The sequence below is a fragment of the Pleurodeles waltl genome, chromosome 1_2, assembly GCF_031143425.1.
Source record: "Pleurodeles waltl isolate 20211129_DDA chromosome 1_2, aPleWal1.hap1.20221129, whole genome shotgun sequence".
NCBI classification, from domain to species: domain Eukaryota; kingdom Metazoa; phylum Chordata; class Amphibia; order Caudata; family Salamandridae; genus Pleurodeles; species Pleurodeles waltl.
The window spans coordinates 39,102,401-39,117,794 of record NC_090437.1 but is presented as its reverse complement, the minus strand read 5'-3'; the positions used below and the strand labels follow the sequence as shown (position 1 = coordinate 39,117,794).

Below are 15,394 nucleotides of genomic sequence, written 5' to 3'. Positions count from 1 at the left end.
ACTCATGGTTAGAGACTCATCTCATAGCAATAAGGGCCATTTACATCTCAGGCCAGCTCAATTATCACACCAACAGTTTGAGCCACAATCTGACCTCCTCTGCCTTTACACTCTGTCAAGACCCCCAGGGACCTTTGTCTCCTGTTCAGAGATCCACTAATCAACCTCTTTGCCTCTATCTACAATGCCCTCCTTCTGAGGTTTTGCTTGGAGGTGGTTTGTCCCCAGGCTTGGGTGGTTAAGGCCCTACTGATTCCTTAGTCCTCTGGTCTTCTGTATGCGTTCCCTCCAATTCCCCTCCTCACAAGATATCTACAGAAGATTTGGGTGGAGAAGGAATCTGTGATTTTGATAGCCCTATTTTGGCTTCATCACCATTGATTCCCTCTGTTGCTTCAGATGTCCCGAAGCAATTTTGTCAGGTTAGCAGTGACTGCGTCCCCAGTTCAGTTTCCAGTTCTTTCTTTATCTCATCTCTGTCATTGATAGCTTGGTTCTTGAAACGCTTAGCGTTGAAGTCAATGGGGTGCTCTTCTATGTTGGCAACTGATATTCAGAAGTCCCGTAAATATTCTACTCTTAAGTCTTATGATAAAAACTGGGGCTCCTTTGCGGAGTGGTGTGTGGTTCATAGGGAGGATCCGGTTACAGGGGATTGCCTTTAGGACCAAGGGGATCCAATGCCTGTCCTGGCTCACATGGAGGTGTTGGCCCAGTTCCTATCTGATGCCACTTTCGATACCTTGTGGGCTTTTTGCTCCTCAGCCGCCGCGGCTGTGGCAGGGAGCAGGTCCCTGTGGACTAAACCATGGCACCTGGAGGAGGCACAGAAGTCGATGATCCATAAATTGCCGTTTGAGGGTCCTAAGTTTTGTGGAGGCAATTTGAACAGTAAGGTGCAGAGATCATCTGAAGAAAAGAAGCTATTGAAGCCATTTCAGCTCATCCAGAAAACAAAGTATTTTTTTCACAAACAGAATTTCCAGGCGGTGTAATCATTTTCACCTCCCTTTTGGAGGCCAGGCTCATGGAGAGGGAGCCACGTTCACCAATAAATCCTAAACTCAGAATTAACAGTGCCAGGGACTAAGTCAGAAATGACTCTCCAGAGTTGGGGCCAGACTACGAGTTTTGCAGGATCAGTGGCTTCAGCTGATTTTGGACCAGTGGGTTTTATCGATCATCAGCCATGGTTATTGGATCCCCTTTGTCAGTCCTCCCCCTATGGGTCAGTTTTGAGCTACCCCATTATCAAAATAACTCCAAAGATGAGATGCTATGATGTCAGGGGTAGAGAAACTGCTCATCAAGCACAGCAGTCAGCTCCAGCCTGGAGTTGGCTCAGGGTCCAGAGACTGATGCCATCCACCACTGCTGTGGATCCTTGGGCTCATCTACATCTAAACCCTCTCATCAATTATCTGTTGTCCTGCTGGGATCCCTCCCTTGCAGATTTCAACTCCCCTATTCTCGTTTCTTCTGCTCTGGTTCACGACTTGGGTTGGTGGGTGGGGGGCAGTTTTCATCTCCCTCCTCCATTGCTACTGACAACAGATGCCAGTTTGTGGGGTTAGAGCTCCACTCTAGGGACTTTTGAAGCAAAGAGACAATGGTCTCAGTGGGGCAGGACTTGTTCCTCCAATTGGAGGGAGTTGGTTCCAATTTGGGAAGCAATTCAGGTGTTTCAGACGCAGTTGCAAGGGGCAAATCTGCTGATCTGCACCAACAATCAGGTGGCTCATTGCTATTTGAATCACTAGGGAGGTACTGAGAGTGCCCCTCTGAATCATCTAGCCTCCCTGCTTAACTCATGGTTAGAGACTCATCTCATAGCAATAAGGGCCATTTACATCTCAGGCCAGCTCAATTATCACACCAACAGTTTGAGCCACAATCTGACCTCCTCTGCCTTTACACTCTGTCAAGGCCCCCAGGGACCTTTGTCTCCTGTTCAGAGATTCACTAATCAACCTCTTTGCCTCTATCTACAATGCCCTCCTTCTGAGGTTTTGCTTGGAGGTGGTTTGTCCTCAGGCTTGGGTGGTGAAGGCCCTACCGATTCCTTAGTCCTATGGTCTTCTGTATGCGTTCCCTCCAATTCCCCTCCTCACAAGATATCTACAGAAGATTTGGGTGGAGAAGGAATCTGTGATTTTGATAGCCCTATTTTGGCCTCATCACCATTGATTCCCTCTGTTGCTTCAGATGTCCCGAAGCAATTTTGTCAGGTTACAAGTGACTGCGTCCCCACTTCAGTTTCCAGTTCTTTCTTTATTTCATCTCCGTCATTGATAGCTTGGTTCTTGAAACGCTTGGCGTTGAAGTGTATGGGGTGCTCTTCTATGTTGGCAACAGATACTCAGAAGTCCCATAAATATTCTACTCTTAAGTCTTATGATAAAAACTGGGGCTCCTTTGTGGAGTGGTGTGTGGTTCATAGGGAGGATCCGGTTACAGGGGATCCGGTGCAAAATCTTACGTTTATGAGGGATGGTTTCTTGAAGAATTTGGCTCCTCTACTTTGGCTGTTCAGTGGGCTGCTATTAGAGCATGTCGGGTCTGGTGCTGCTCTGTATGGTATTGCTCCATTGTGGTACGTTTGTTACAGAGTTTTTGGCTTCTTTGCCCAGTGGCTCCAGCAATTGTCCCTACCTGGGACTTAACTACTGTTATTCAAGGTCTCCAACTGCCTCCTTTAGAACATTTACTTGAGGCTGACTTAAAGTGGTTGTCTTTTCTGTTGCCCATTACCCTGGCTCAGATATTAGGGGAATTTGGGCTTCAGTGATGTCCTATCCCTATCCACAGATTCTGCTGGATAGAGTGGCTCTGAGACTGGATCCAGCATTTGTTCCTAAAGTTTCTTCACGGTTCCACTTGCGTAAGGAGGTTATTCTTCCTGAATTTCCTAGTAATGGTGATAATCAGGTCCCTTCCTCTTTGGGTGCTAGAAGGGTTTTTTCAGATCTATTTGCATCTCACTAAGGATGGTTGCCTTTCTCCTGTTCTGTTTGTATCTTTTGGCTGGGTTCCTACTGGGAAAAAGGTTGCTACTCCTACACTCAGTAGATGGGTGAGACAGGCAGTTTGTCAATACGACAAATCCTTGGCTCTAGATCTTTCTGTTCATGTTCAGGGGTAGTCAATCAGATCAGTTTCCAGTGCATGGGCTGAGACTGCAGGGGTTTCTATCCAAGGAATCTGTGTGGCTGCCACCTGGCAGTCGCATCACCCTTTTATTACGAACTATCCACTTCATGTGTTGCATGCTTCAATGGATAACTCTACTAATTGTGTTGTGAAGCAGACAGTGGCATTCTAAGCTTTATTTAATAAAGTTGGATTTTCATAATGGCTTGTGTCAAGCTTATTTCTTGTGTTTGCCTTAAGATGGTATGATGGTATGAGTAGGTCCTATGAGAGGGTAATGAGCCGTTTCTTACCGGTAATATTCATTAGCCTGATTAAGGTTCTCATAATTTCAGTCATGTCCCCTCCCTATCTTCCTCTGTGGTTGTGGGTGGTGTTGTTACTGGTAAGCATGGAGACGGGTGGGAAGCAAGGGCCTTTATTCAATTGAAATTTAAAAAAATACTAGTGTGTTAGGACATCTGTCGGAAGGCGTGACCGTCTCATACTGGAATGACTGGCATGAGAGGAACCTTAACTGGGGTAAGGAAGATTACTATTAAGTAACGGCTTATTCTCCAGCTTGTAGGTGCACCTACACCTCAGGCCATCTATATTTATGAGTCCCATTAGATGGGTCACAGGCATGCACATTGTTAAGGAAACACTCTTTGCTAGAGGACTAAATGTCTCCCTAGTGCTGACAATCAAGCAACACTACTGTAACCAGTAATACTTTAAACTGTGTAAAGGACCAACCAAAAATAAGAAAACTGCATTTTCTGCTGGTGTTGGGCAATATATATATATATATATATATATATATATATATATATATATATATATATATATGTATATATATATGTATATGTATATATATGTATATGTATATGTATATGTATATATATATATATATATATACATATATATATATGTATATATATATGTATATATATATATATATATCGTAGCGTGTTTTCTCCCTCTAGGGGCCTTTCTCCTTCCAATCTTCGTTGTAGGGTGGGCAGAAACCACTTAGGCACCAGGGAATGGTGTGTGTGTGTGTTCTGTTTGGGGGGACATCCCCTTGGGCAGGGGTGGCTCCCCATGGGGCACATTACTGTTGGCCATTTCTGCACCCCCTGGGGGCAAATCGGCCTATTTTTGTAAGGCCCATCTGCTCTCAAGGGGGGCAGGAAGCCCATTAGAGATCAGGGAAGATTTTTTTTCAAAAAATGAGGGTGGGGGTGTGGCCATACCCCCACCCCAAATAAATGGGTACAAAGTTGTTCTGTCCACCGGTGGGCAGATAGGGTTATTACCCCCGATCCACTCACCCGGGGGGGCAGAAAGCCTACTAGATGCCAGGGAATTAAAAAAAAACGTGGGGTGGTGGCTACCAACCAGTATGGGCATTGTAATGCCCCCACCCAAAGTGAAGGGGTAACAGTCTTTCAGCTCTCTCCCCACACACTAAAAAATCTTCTCCCACGGCAAGCAAGAGGACATTGGACTATTTTGGGTTTTAGTTTTATATTTGGGCCATGAGGCATTGTTTAACTCTCAAAATCGTCCCACTTGGAATGGTGAGGGCTGCACTGTTTGGACTTTGGGACGCTGCCATGTAGCAAAATCTACGAGACCTAGACACATCTGAAAACTAAACATCTGGATGAGTCCAGGGTGGTGTGCTTCACATGCACCCCGCAACATTTTCTTACCCACAATGCCCTTCAAACCTCCAACTTTGCCTGAAATCACACATTTTTTCCACATTTTTGTGATGGAAACTTCCGGAATCTGCAGGAATCCACAAAATTCCTACCACCCAGCATTGTCGCATCTATACCGATAATAATTCTGCCCCACTTGTCAGCCTAAAAACATTTTTTTTCCATACTGCCCTTTTGGACCCACTTTGGTTACCCCTGATTTTTTACATGTTTTTGGCTCTTCCGTGTCACAGACACTTCTCCCACCTACACAAGTGAGGTATCAGTTTTACCGGGAGACTTAGGGGAATGTTAGGTGGTAGGAAATTTGTGCTGGTGCAGTGATCCCACACAGAAATGTGGGAAAAATTTGATTTTTTAGCTTAATTTGAGGTTTGCGGAGGATTCTGGGTAAGAAAACACTGGTGGATCCAAGCAAGTCACACCTCCCTGGACTCCCTTGGGTGTCTAGCTTTCACAAATGTTTGGCTTTGGTAGGTTTGCCTAGATGGCTGATGCAGCCCAGGACCAAAAACACAGATGACCCCCGCAAAAACAGATAGTTTTGTATTTGATAATTTGGATATGTCAACATAGGGGGTCATTCCGACCCTGGCGGTCATGGACCGCCAGGGCCGGGGACCGCGGATGCACCGCCAACAGGCTGGTGGTGCATCCAGGCCAATTCTGACCGCGGCGGTAAAGCCGCGGTCAGAAAAGGGAAACCGGCGGTTTCCCGCCGGTTTTTCCCTGGCCTGAGGAATCCTACCGCCAGCCTGGTTCTGGCGGTTTTGACCGCCAGAACCTGGCTGGCGGTAACGGGTGTTGTGGGGCCCCTGGGGGCCCCTGCAGTGCCCATGCCAATGGCATGGGCACTGCAGGGGCCCCCTAACAGGGCCCCACCAAGATTTTCAGTGTCTGCATAGCAGACACTGAAAATCGCGACGGGTGCAACTGCACCCGTCGCACCCTTTCCACTCCGCCGGCTCCATTCGGAGCCGGCATCCTCGTGGAAGGGGGTTTCCCGCTGGGCGGGCGGGCGGCCTTCTGGCGGTTGCCCGCCCGCCAAGCGGGAAACTCAGAATTACCGCGGCGGTCTTTTGACCGCGCAGCGGTATTCTGTTGGCGGGACATTGGCGGGCGGCCTCCGCCGCCCACCAAAGTCAGAATGAGGCCCATAGTGTTTTGGGGCATTCCCTGTCACGGGCAGTAGGCCTACCCACACAAGTGAGGTGCCATTGTTTTCGGGTGTCCTGGAGGGAACGCTGGGTAGAAGGGAGCTTGTGGCTCCCATCAGATTCCAGAACTTTCTATCACTGAAATGTGGGGGAAAAGTGTTTCTTTTGCCAAATTTTGAGTTTGCAAAGGATTCTGGGTAACGGAACCTGGTGAGAGCACCACAAGTCACCCCATCCTGGGTTCTTCTAGGTACCAGTTTTAAAAAATGCACAGGTTTGATAGGTTTTTCTAGGTTCCGGATGAGCTAGAGGCTAAAATTCACAGCTAGGCACTTTGCAAAAAACAGGTCAGTTTTCTTTAGGAAAATGTGATGTGTCCACATTGTGTTTTAGGGCATTCCCTGTTGGGGCACTAGGCCTACCCACACAAGTGGGGTACCATTTCTATCTGGAGACTTGGGGAAATGCTGGGTGGAAGGAAATTTGTGGCTCCTCTAAGATTCCAGAACTTTCTGTCACCAAAATGTGAGAAGAAAGTGTTTTTTTTGCAAAATTTTGAGGTTTGCAAAGGATTCTGGGTAACAGAACCGCGTGAAAGCTCCACAAGTCACCCCATTCTGAATTCCCCTAGGTGTCTAGTTTTTAAAAATGTATAGGTTTGCTAGGTTTCTCTAGGTGCCGTCTGATGTAAAGGGAAAAATCCACAGCTAGGCACTTTGGAAAAAACAGGTCAGTTTTCTTTTTGAAAATGTGCTGTGTCCACGTTGTGTTTTGGGGCATTTCCTGTTGCGGGCACTAGACCTACCCACACAAGTGAGTTACCTTTTTCACTGGCAGACTTGGGGCAACGCTGGGTGGGAGGAACTTTGTGGCTCCTCTCAGATTCCAGAAATTTCTATCACCGAAATGTGATGAAACATTTTGAATTTTGCCAAGGATCCTGGGTAACAGAACCGGTTGAGAGTCCCACAAGTCACCCCATCTTGGATTCCCCTAGGTGTCTAGTTTTGAAAAATGCACAGGTTTGGTAGGTTTCCCTAGGTGTCGGCTGAGCTAGAGGCCAAAACCCACAGCTAGGCATTTTCAAAAAAACACGTCAGATTTCAATGTAAAAATGTGATGTGTTCATGTTGCGTTTCCTGTCGGGGGCATTAGGCCTACCCACACAAGTGAGGTACCAATTTTATCAGGCGACTTGGGGGAACACAGTATAGCAGAACAAGTGTTTTTGCCCCTTGTCTTTCTCTACATTTGTTCCTTCCAAATGTAAGAGAGTGTGTAAAAAACACGTCTATTTGAGAAATGCCCTGTAATTCCCATGCTAGTAAGGGGACCCCGGAATTCAGAGATGTGCAAATAACCACTGCTTTTTAACACCTTATCTTGTGGACATTTTGTAAATACAAAGGTTTCCTTGATACCTATTTTTCACTCTTTATATTTCACCAAATGAATTGCTGTATACCCGGTGTACAATGAAAACCCATTGTAAGGTGCAGCTCCTTTATTGGCTCTAGGTACCTAGGGTTCTTGATGAACCTACAAGCCCTATATATCCCCGCAACCAGAAGAGTCCAGCAGACGTAACAGTATATTGCTAATAAAAATCTGACATTGCAGGAAAAAAGTTACAGAGTAAAACGTGGAGAAGAATGTCTGTTTTTTTCACCTCAATTTCAATATTTTTTTATTTCAGCTGTTATGTTTTTGTAGTAAAACCTTGTAGGATCTACACAAATGACCCCTTGCTGAATTCAGAATTTTGGCTACTTTTGGAATGTTTAGCTGCCCGGGATCAAGCATTGGTTTCACACCCATTTCTGTCACTAAATGGAAGGAGGCTAAAAGCACAAAAATAGTAAAAATGGGGAATGTCCCAGTAAAATGCCACAATTGTGTTGGAAAATCTGGTTTTCTCATTCAAGTCAGCCTGTTCCTGAAAGCTGGGAAGATGGTGACTGCAAACCCTTTGTTGATGCCATTTTTAAAGAAGAAACCACAAGCCTTCTTCTGCAGCCCTTTTGTCCCATTTAAAAAAAATCTGGGTACCTCTAGAATTCCTAGGATGTTGGAAAACAAGGATGCAAATTTGGCGTGGGTAACTTATGTGGACAAAATGTTACAAGGGCCTAAGCGCGAACTGCCCCAAATAGCCAAAAAAAGGCCTGGCACCTAAGGGGGAAAATGCCTTGCAGCGAATGGGTTAATTAATTAATTTATAAACAAAGTGCTCAGTGCTAGTAGAAATAATGGCGACGCGTTTCAGCCAAAGTCTTCAACTGGCCATAGAGGTCAATGTGCTAGAGTGCCTTTTTATATTCAAAGAAACCACCCCCTCTTCACACAAACTTCATACAACCAATTGGGCATTAACCATCCTGTCTTCATCTTCCAATGTTATTTTTATTTCTCTATTTTTATGGGAGTCATGTCGAAGTCTATTGAATATAATTTCTTAAATATAATTTCTTGAACATAGGAAGGGGTTTATTTGACTTGATATTCATACATATATATATATTTTTTTTTTGGTTACTTACGATGGCATGCTAAGGACATCAATGTAATCCCCGCCTGGTGAATCCATTCCATGAACTGGAATACCCCCTGGATTACTTATTTGGGATGCCCTTCTATGATTTTCTAATTCTAGAACTTCGCGCAGTCTGATGATTTGCCCAGGAAGCAAAGCCAACCGGGAGGGAACGGACAGCTGAAAAAAACAAAGAGAATTTAATCAAAAGTTGTCACTGAATGGAGAGTAGTTAGTGTTTTCAAGAGGTTGTATCTCACTTTCCCCATTATCCCACAGTCAGAGAGGAAACTCTTCCCTTTAAGGAGAAGATTCCTCTTCCGTCTCAACACACATACATCTTTGCTCCACATTATCCATGTAAAAAAGCACCCTTTCTCGAATAATATCTATCTCAGCTTTACAATATCGATCACTTGGGGAAAATTTCTTGTGATGCATTTTGGAGTCAGGTTATAGGGCAAATTTGGTTGTTATTTCAGGGTCTCCGCTTTATCCAATGACGAATTATAGACTTGCTTGACTCAGACTTTCAGGAGTTACTCCTAGTTTAAATAAAGAAGCCACCATAACTGGGTGCACGTTTCCAGCCCTTAGCTAGGTCACCATCAGCCTGAATGCAGCCTTGAATTGGCCAATGGTGTTCCTATGGGGCCATTGCATTTCTTCTCAAACAGAACTAACAAGTATAGAAAAATTAATATAACCTGAGGACTGATATAATGTTTATAATCTGTTGCATCACTTTCACATAAAATTATGTAGTTGGCTCCGTTAGTTTTTCACTTCACTTGAGTTTATTTATTTTATGTTTTTTGTTACAAAAATGGAAAAATGGTATACCTTACTTTTTAGCCTTCATTTTACAAATTATGCTTGCAGCATTCACGTGTCAAAATCTTTTATAGCTAAAATACCAGCAAGGGCCCACGGAAACTGTGGAATTCACGATTTTTTCGAATGAGAACGAGAGGCATATGGGCGTCATACTTCAGGAACGGAGAATTGATCTTTTGTCAAGTTAATACTGCATAGGATGTTTTCAGTGGCTCATTTCTAGAAAACATTCTACTCCAGAAGCGACACATTCAAGCTAGGCAATGTGAAATGAATACTAACGAATAGCAGTTGTTTTTAATCATTCATACTTCCTATTACAAATATGTACTGCATTGATCTCCTGTGCCTACAATGAAATGTTAACACTGGCCGTGAAAATGCTTCATAGGAGAACAGTTAAGTATGTGAACTTGTTAGATCCGCCATTTTGTTCAGAAAGTAGGACACCAAGAAAGTAGATTCCCAAAACAGCAAAAGAAGACTAACGGCTTGATTCAGATAATGATGGACAGGTTGCACCGTCACAACAATGACGGATATCCCATCCGCCAAAATCTAAATCGTGCTATATCCTATGGGATTTAAATATCTAAATCGGTCCCTATGTCAAATACTCAATGTGATGAAGAGGAAATTAAAGTTGTGTTTTTTATTTTCTATCCATTCATGAAGAAAGCTGTCATACCTTTTCAGCACAGACATTTGAGAAAAGGTGTTTAAAACTAAATAAAGGTCTCACAATAAAAATGTCCATGTCCTCCTAAAAAAATGAAAATGCAAACATTAAAAAGCAAGTTCATTGTGATTCAAGGTGGCGTTTGATTCTTGCAGATCATCTTACCCCATGCAACGTTTGAGGTGTGTCCTGAAAACAACAAACCTACAGATAATTCCAGAACAGCTGCAACAGTCTAACTGCAGATCAAACTCCACCTCCTTACCCTGTTCTGCTTTCATTCATCCCCCCAAAAATTATCTCCCCCCACCCGTGAGTCAAGAGGCACTGAATCCGCCTAGTACCGAAAGAAATGGGGAGCACAAGCAACAATTTGTACAGAAGCCTACCACATCCAAAATAAACCTCATTTGTTTGCAGTCTGGCACTAATCTAATACCTAACCATGTTATTCAATATAAAACACCAAATAACTTTGTACAAAAACCTTGTATGAGTTTATTCAGTCAGTCAGTCAAATCTTTATTTGGCTTGTATTAAAACCATAAAAGAACACAAATCATAAAATCGAACAGTGAATAATAAAAATAACACAACCATTTAAGCCATAAAACAACAAAATATATACCAATAGCAATATATAAAATTCCAGGCAAAAGCTTAACAAAGTGACACATGCATTGGGATATCATTTCCCCACCATATTCCTCAGTCCAACTGCTGCTGATATGAACTTATGTGCTATCATGTACAAATATTCAGATTGTAATAACTGCAACTAAAACAAAGCTGGTTTGCACTTTCTGATATACAAAGACCTAAGCAGAGGGTAGGATATTCTCTCCTGGGCACAGCAAACAATCGACAAAAAAGCAATGTAGCATGGATTGATTAGATTTCGAATCACAAGGGCATAACTCCAGGGCTGAGCCACTGTATGTGTGCCTGAGACTAAAAGATGAGATATAGGACATCTAAAGCTAAGCAAATAAAAATGCTGTTAGTGGTGCAGTAGGGAGTACAGGTGGGGGTCTATATGTTCAGGTATTACCATTAGATGATAGGCAGCCACACCATGCTAAGCTCTTGACGTTCCCTTCTCCGTTCCTGCCTGGAACGAAACTCCACTTTTAAGCATTTTTAGATAGGGTAGTAATATCCTGTGGTCTATAAAAACATTCCGGCCTCCCAAACAGGGTAAATTGTTCCTTAATTAACCTAATCCATGGTACGAGGTTAACAAAATCTAGCCGTAGGCAGTCAGTGATTATGTCTTGATTCAGGCGAGTTTATTGCTTGGACAAAATGGAGTGCCACAGCATAAATGGTGTTAAGTCAACGAGGCCCTTTAAGTATGGATGCCTCAATTCAACTTAGCATGCAAAAGAAGGTACACTGCTAGGGACAGATAATAGTCTTCTCAGAAACACATTCTCTTTTTTTTTTTTTTTTTGCAAACTCTTTTTTTTATTTTATTTTATTTTGTAAGGACACGCAGCGGGTTACATGTTTGCAATAATAAAGAAAAAAGAAAAAAAAAAAAGCGTAAATACATCAATATTGTCGTACAGGTGAAGCAAACATTCTAAGCAAGAGTCAATGATAATAGTTTCTACTCTTAGGGATCTAATAAATTTACTTATTTAGTCGGCACATTCTCGGGGCCCAAGAGCCATACGGAGAAAGGTGCCCAAGCTCTAGTGAATCTTTTACAGGCCGCTGCTCCTTTTAGTTCATACAGGCTATTCTCCAGGTGATACATAGATAAGGATTGTGAAAACCATTGATTGAACCGTGGGGGATCAACATCACGCCACAGAGATGCTATACAGTTGCGAAATACTGACATTGCTATGAACAGAAAGTATCTATCTCGACTATTGCAGACTGAATGATCGACTCCCAGTAAAACCATTTGAGGTGTCAGATAGATAGTCTGTTTCAAGATTTTCTTCAATATATCGGATATCCCAGTAATCAAACTTCCCAGTTTCACACATTGAAAGAACATATGACAGAGATCTGCTTTCGGGCAACCGCATCGTGGACACATAATTCCCGCCGTTTTGCCCCAGCTCGCAATCTTAGCAGGTGTATAATATAAATTGTACAATACCATAAAATGTTGAGCTTGCGGGCCAGCAGACACTAAAACAGTCCGTGCCATTTCCATAGACTCACAAACCTCTGTCTCTTTAGCTCCAACCCGTGCTTCCCATTTTTTAACCAATGACGCCAGGTCATCTTGTATAGCATTTAAAAGCAATGGATACAGGTTTTTAATACCGCAGCTAGTGGGATGTCGTGAGACTTCCATTAGCTTAATCTTATCCGTGTGCCAACCTTGGGTCATACTAGTTAGTAAAAAGGCTCTATCTGTAAAAAGTTTAAAAAGTCTATTTTTTCCAACGCAAATTCCGCACTCAGTTCCTCAAATGATTTGAGGTGGCTGCCAGAGTGAAACAAGTCCCCGACTTTGTGAATACCCCGATTACTCCACCTCAAACAATAGTGGTCTTTAAATATTGCTGGAAGCGAGGGGGTAATCCACAAGGGAGTGTAGTGGCAGATTCGTCCTATACCTATCTTACGCTTAACCTGGGTCCATGCCTTAAATGCAGCATAAATTACCTTAAATTTAACCTTTTTATAGTAGCTGGGTTCCAGAATCCGCAGGAAGACTGCGTCTGTTTCTTTGCCCAGAATCAGGGTATATATCGAAGGGAGACCATCTTGCCCGGGTCTATCCGTAACATAAAGTATCTGTGCATACTGAAGCACTGCTGCCAGATAATAAAACTTAAAATTGGGAAGTGCCCACCCCCCTTGCTCTCTTGAGAGAGTCATATAATGGAAAGCCCGGCGCGGCTTTGTATAGGACCAAATGAAGCTATTAACCAATCCCTCTATGAATATTAATTGAGGACGACTTTAGCCCGGCAACTTGTATCGTAGCCGTTGGGTTTTGGTAGAGCTGTTGAATTGCCTTGACAAACCCGGGACCGATGTTGTTTTTACGCAGGACAGACCATAAAAAGGGCCAATGGACCCGATCGAAGGCTTTTTCGGCGTCTAACAAGATTACTGCCTGGCTGTTGCACTAACATCAAGTAACGTAATAACTCGTCTTATATGGTCTGCCGTGCTTTTCCCCGGGATGAAGCCATGCTGCCATGGAGATACTAAACCTGAGATTACCAAACTCAAGCGGCTAGCAAGTATTTTAGCGTAGATTTTGGCATCGCTGTTAATTAAAGAGATTGGGCGATATGAACCAGGCTGAGTGGGTTCCTTGTCCTTTTTCAAAAAAACTACTATCTTAGCCTCCCCCCAGGAGGCCGGTTGAGACCCTGCTTGTACTTCAATAAATAAGTTAAGTAGCTGTTTACATATCTCCACAAAAAAAACTTTATAAAATTCTAGTGGAATTAGACCCCCCCCTGCTGCCTTCCCGCTTGCCAAGGCACGAGTTGCTACATCCAATTCTTCCAATGTCATAGGTGCTTCTAAAGCTGCCTTATCTTCCTCTCTTAACTGACCTGATATCTCAATGCCCGCGGCATCGATCCCTTCCTCTTCTTGGGGCTGTTCTTCCTGGGTATATAATTTTTGATGGAATTGTCTAAAGACTTCCATTATCTCAGGACCGTTGTGTACCATCCGCCCTTCTTCATTCACTAAGCTTTTAATACTCCCAAATACCTGCTTTTGTCTTATTCTTAAGGCCAGCTGTTGGCCCACTTTCCCGCTATACTCATAGCATTTCTGACGATATACTAAAAATTTAGCAGCAGCCTTATCCATAAAGATCTTGGCGGCTTCTGTCTTAATGATATTCACCACACACAGAATGTCTGAAATATCTACTCCACTGCGGATCACTTCCCCTAGTCGCTGCTCAGCTTTAACCAGCTTTATCTGAACTAATTTGAGCTGATCCGTGCATATTTTCTCCTTTCTTAACCCATAACTCAGGGTTTCTCCTCTGACAGCAGCTTTAAAAGTATCCCAAACTATCTGGCAAGAAGCAGAGCCCTGATTTATCTTAAAAAATTCCGGGATCCATTCCTTCATTTTATGGATATACCCTGGATCAGCTAATAGTGTCCTATCAACTGTCCAAGATCTAGGCTGCGGGCCCTTTCTTCCAGTCTCCAAAGCCAAAACCAATGGGTTGTGGTCTGATATGATTCTAGGAAGTCTATTGACCCCTATTTGGTTTTGTAGAGAGGCTGTCACAAAAAAGTAGTCTAACCTGACTAATTTCTTATGCGGAGCAGAGAAAAAGGTGGACCCTGAATCCTGCGGGCAACACAACTGCCAGACGTCGATCAAGCCATGATTAATGGCCAATGACTGAAGTGCCCTAAAAACGTAGTTTTTTCTACCCAGGTAGAGTGTTTGTTCCTGAATGGGTTCTTTACTATCTAAATGTATATTGAAATCTCCACACATTATGATAGGTGTTGCCCAATTCGTAAATTCTAAATTAAGCCAATCCAGTATCTCTGGATCATCTGTGCTAGATCCATAAATAGAACATAGAGTGAACCTTAATCCCTTAACCGAGCATTCCAACAGAGCAAGCCTGCCAAGTTTATCAGCAAATTGTTTATGTATAATCAGAGTACTGATCCGAGTTAATATCGCTACCCCTCTAGTGGTTGTGTGTTGTCGTGTAAAAACCGCTAGCTTCCACCCATAAAACTCCATTAGCTGCTTTTGTGTACCTGGAATATGTGTTTCCTGCATACAAATAATATCGACATTCCATGACTTGAAAACTTCTCCTACAAACTGCCGCTTCTTGTTATTATTGAGCCCACAAACGTTCACTGGGGCAATACGTATTTTACTTTGCTGTCCCATTTTTATGGATGCTGGTCCTTCTAGTTCCCCTGTATGCCTCGTTCGACTTTGCTGCTTTCACACCCTGACACCTTTTCCACTGATAAGAGCCATCCCCGCTCCCCCTGCTGCGTGTCCCATTGTCCTTTTTGTCCCTGTGACCCCCCCACCCTCCTCTAACCCACCCTCCAACCCTTACCCCTACAAATGGAATCGCCAGGCTCCTGAGCCTGTAAGTAGGTATTTGCCAGTCCCGTTAGCCCGCCCATACGTAAAACACCTTCACACACTTATGGATTGCCAATCCATACACGCGGCCCCTCATCTTCACCCTCCCGATCAAAACCCTTAACCGATAAATGTTAAAAAAAAAAAACACCCCAATCAGTATCACATACATTTACATATAAACAACTATTCACGGCAGTCCCTCCCCCCCCCTTCTCCCGTACCCCCTGCACTTGACCGGTTTTCAGCT

At 43.5% G+C, this 15,394-nt stretch overlaps 1 protein-coding gene across 3 annotated transcripts in view; it reads right to left on the bottom strand.

Annotated features, from left to right (window-relative positions):
- Positions 1-15,394, bottom strand: part of STAP1 (signal transducing adaptor family member 1) — a 478,236-nt gene that overhangs the window by 256,790 nt on the left and 206,052 nt on the right. For all 3 annotated transcript variants that reach the window (XM_069235790.1, XM_069235796.1, XM_069235804.1), the window contains exon 5: positions 8,560-8,732. In XM_069235790.1, the coding sequence (XP_069091891.1) occupies positions 8,560-8,732 (173 nt within the window). The remainder of the gene's footprint in view (positions 1-8,559; positions 8,733-15,394) is intronic.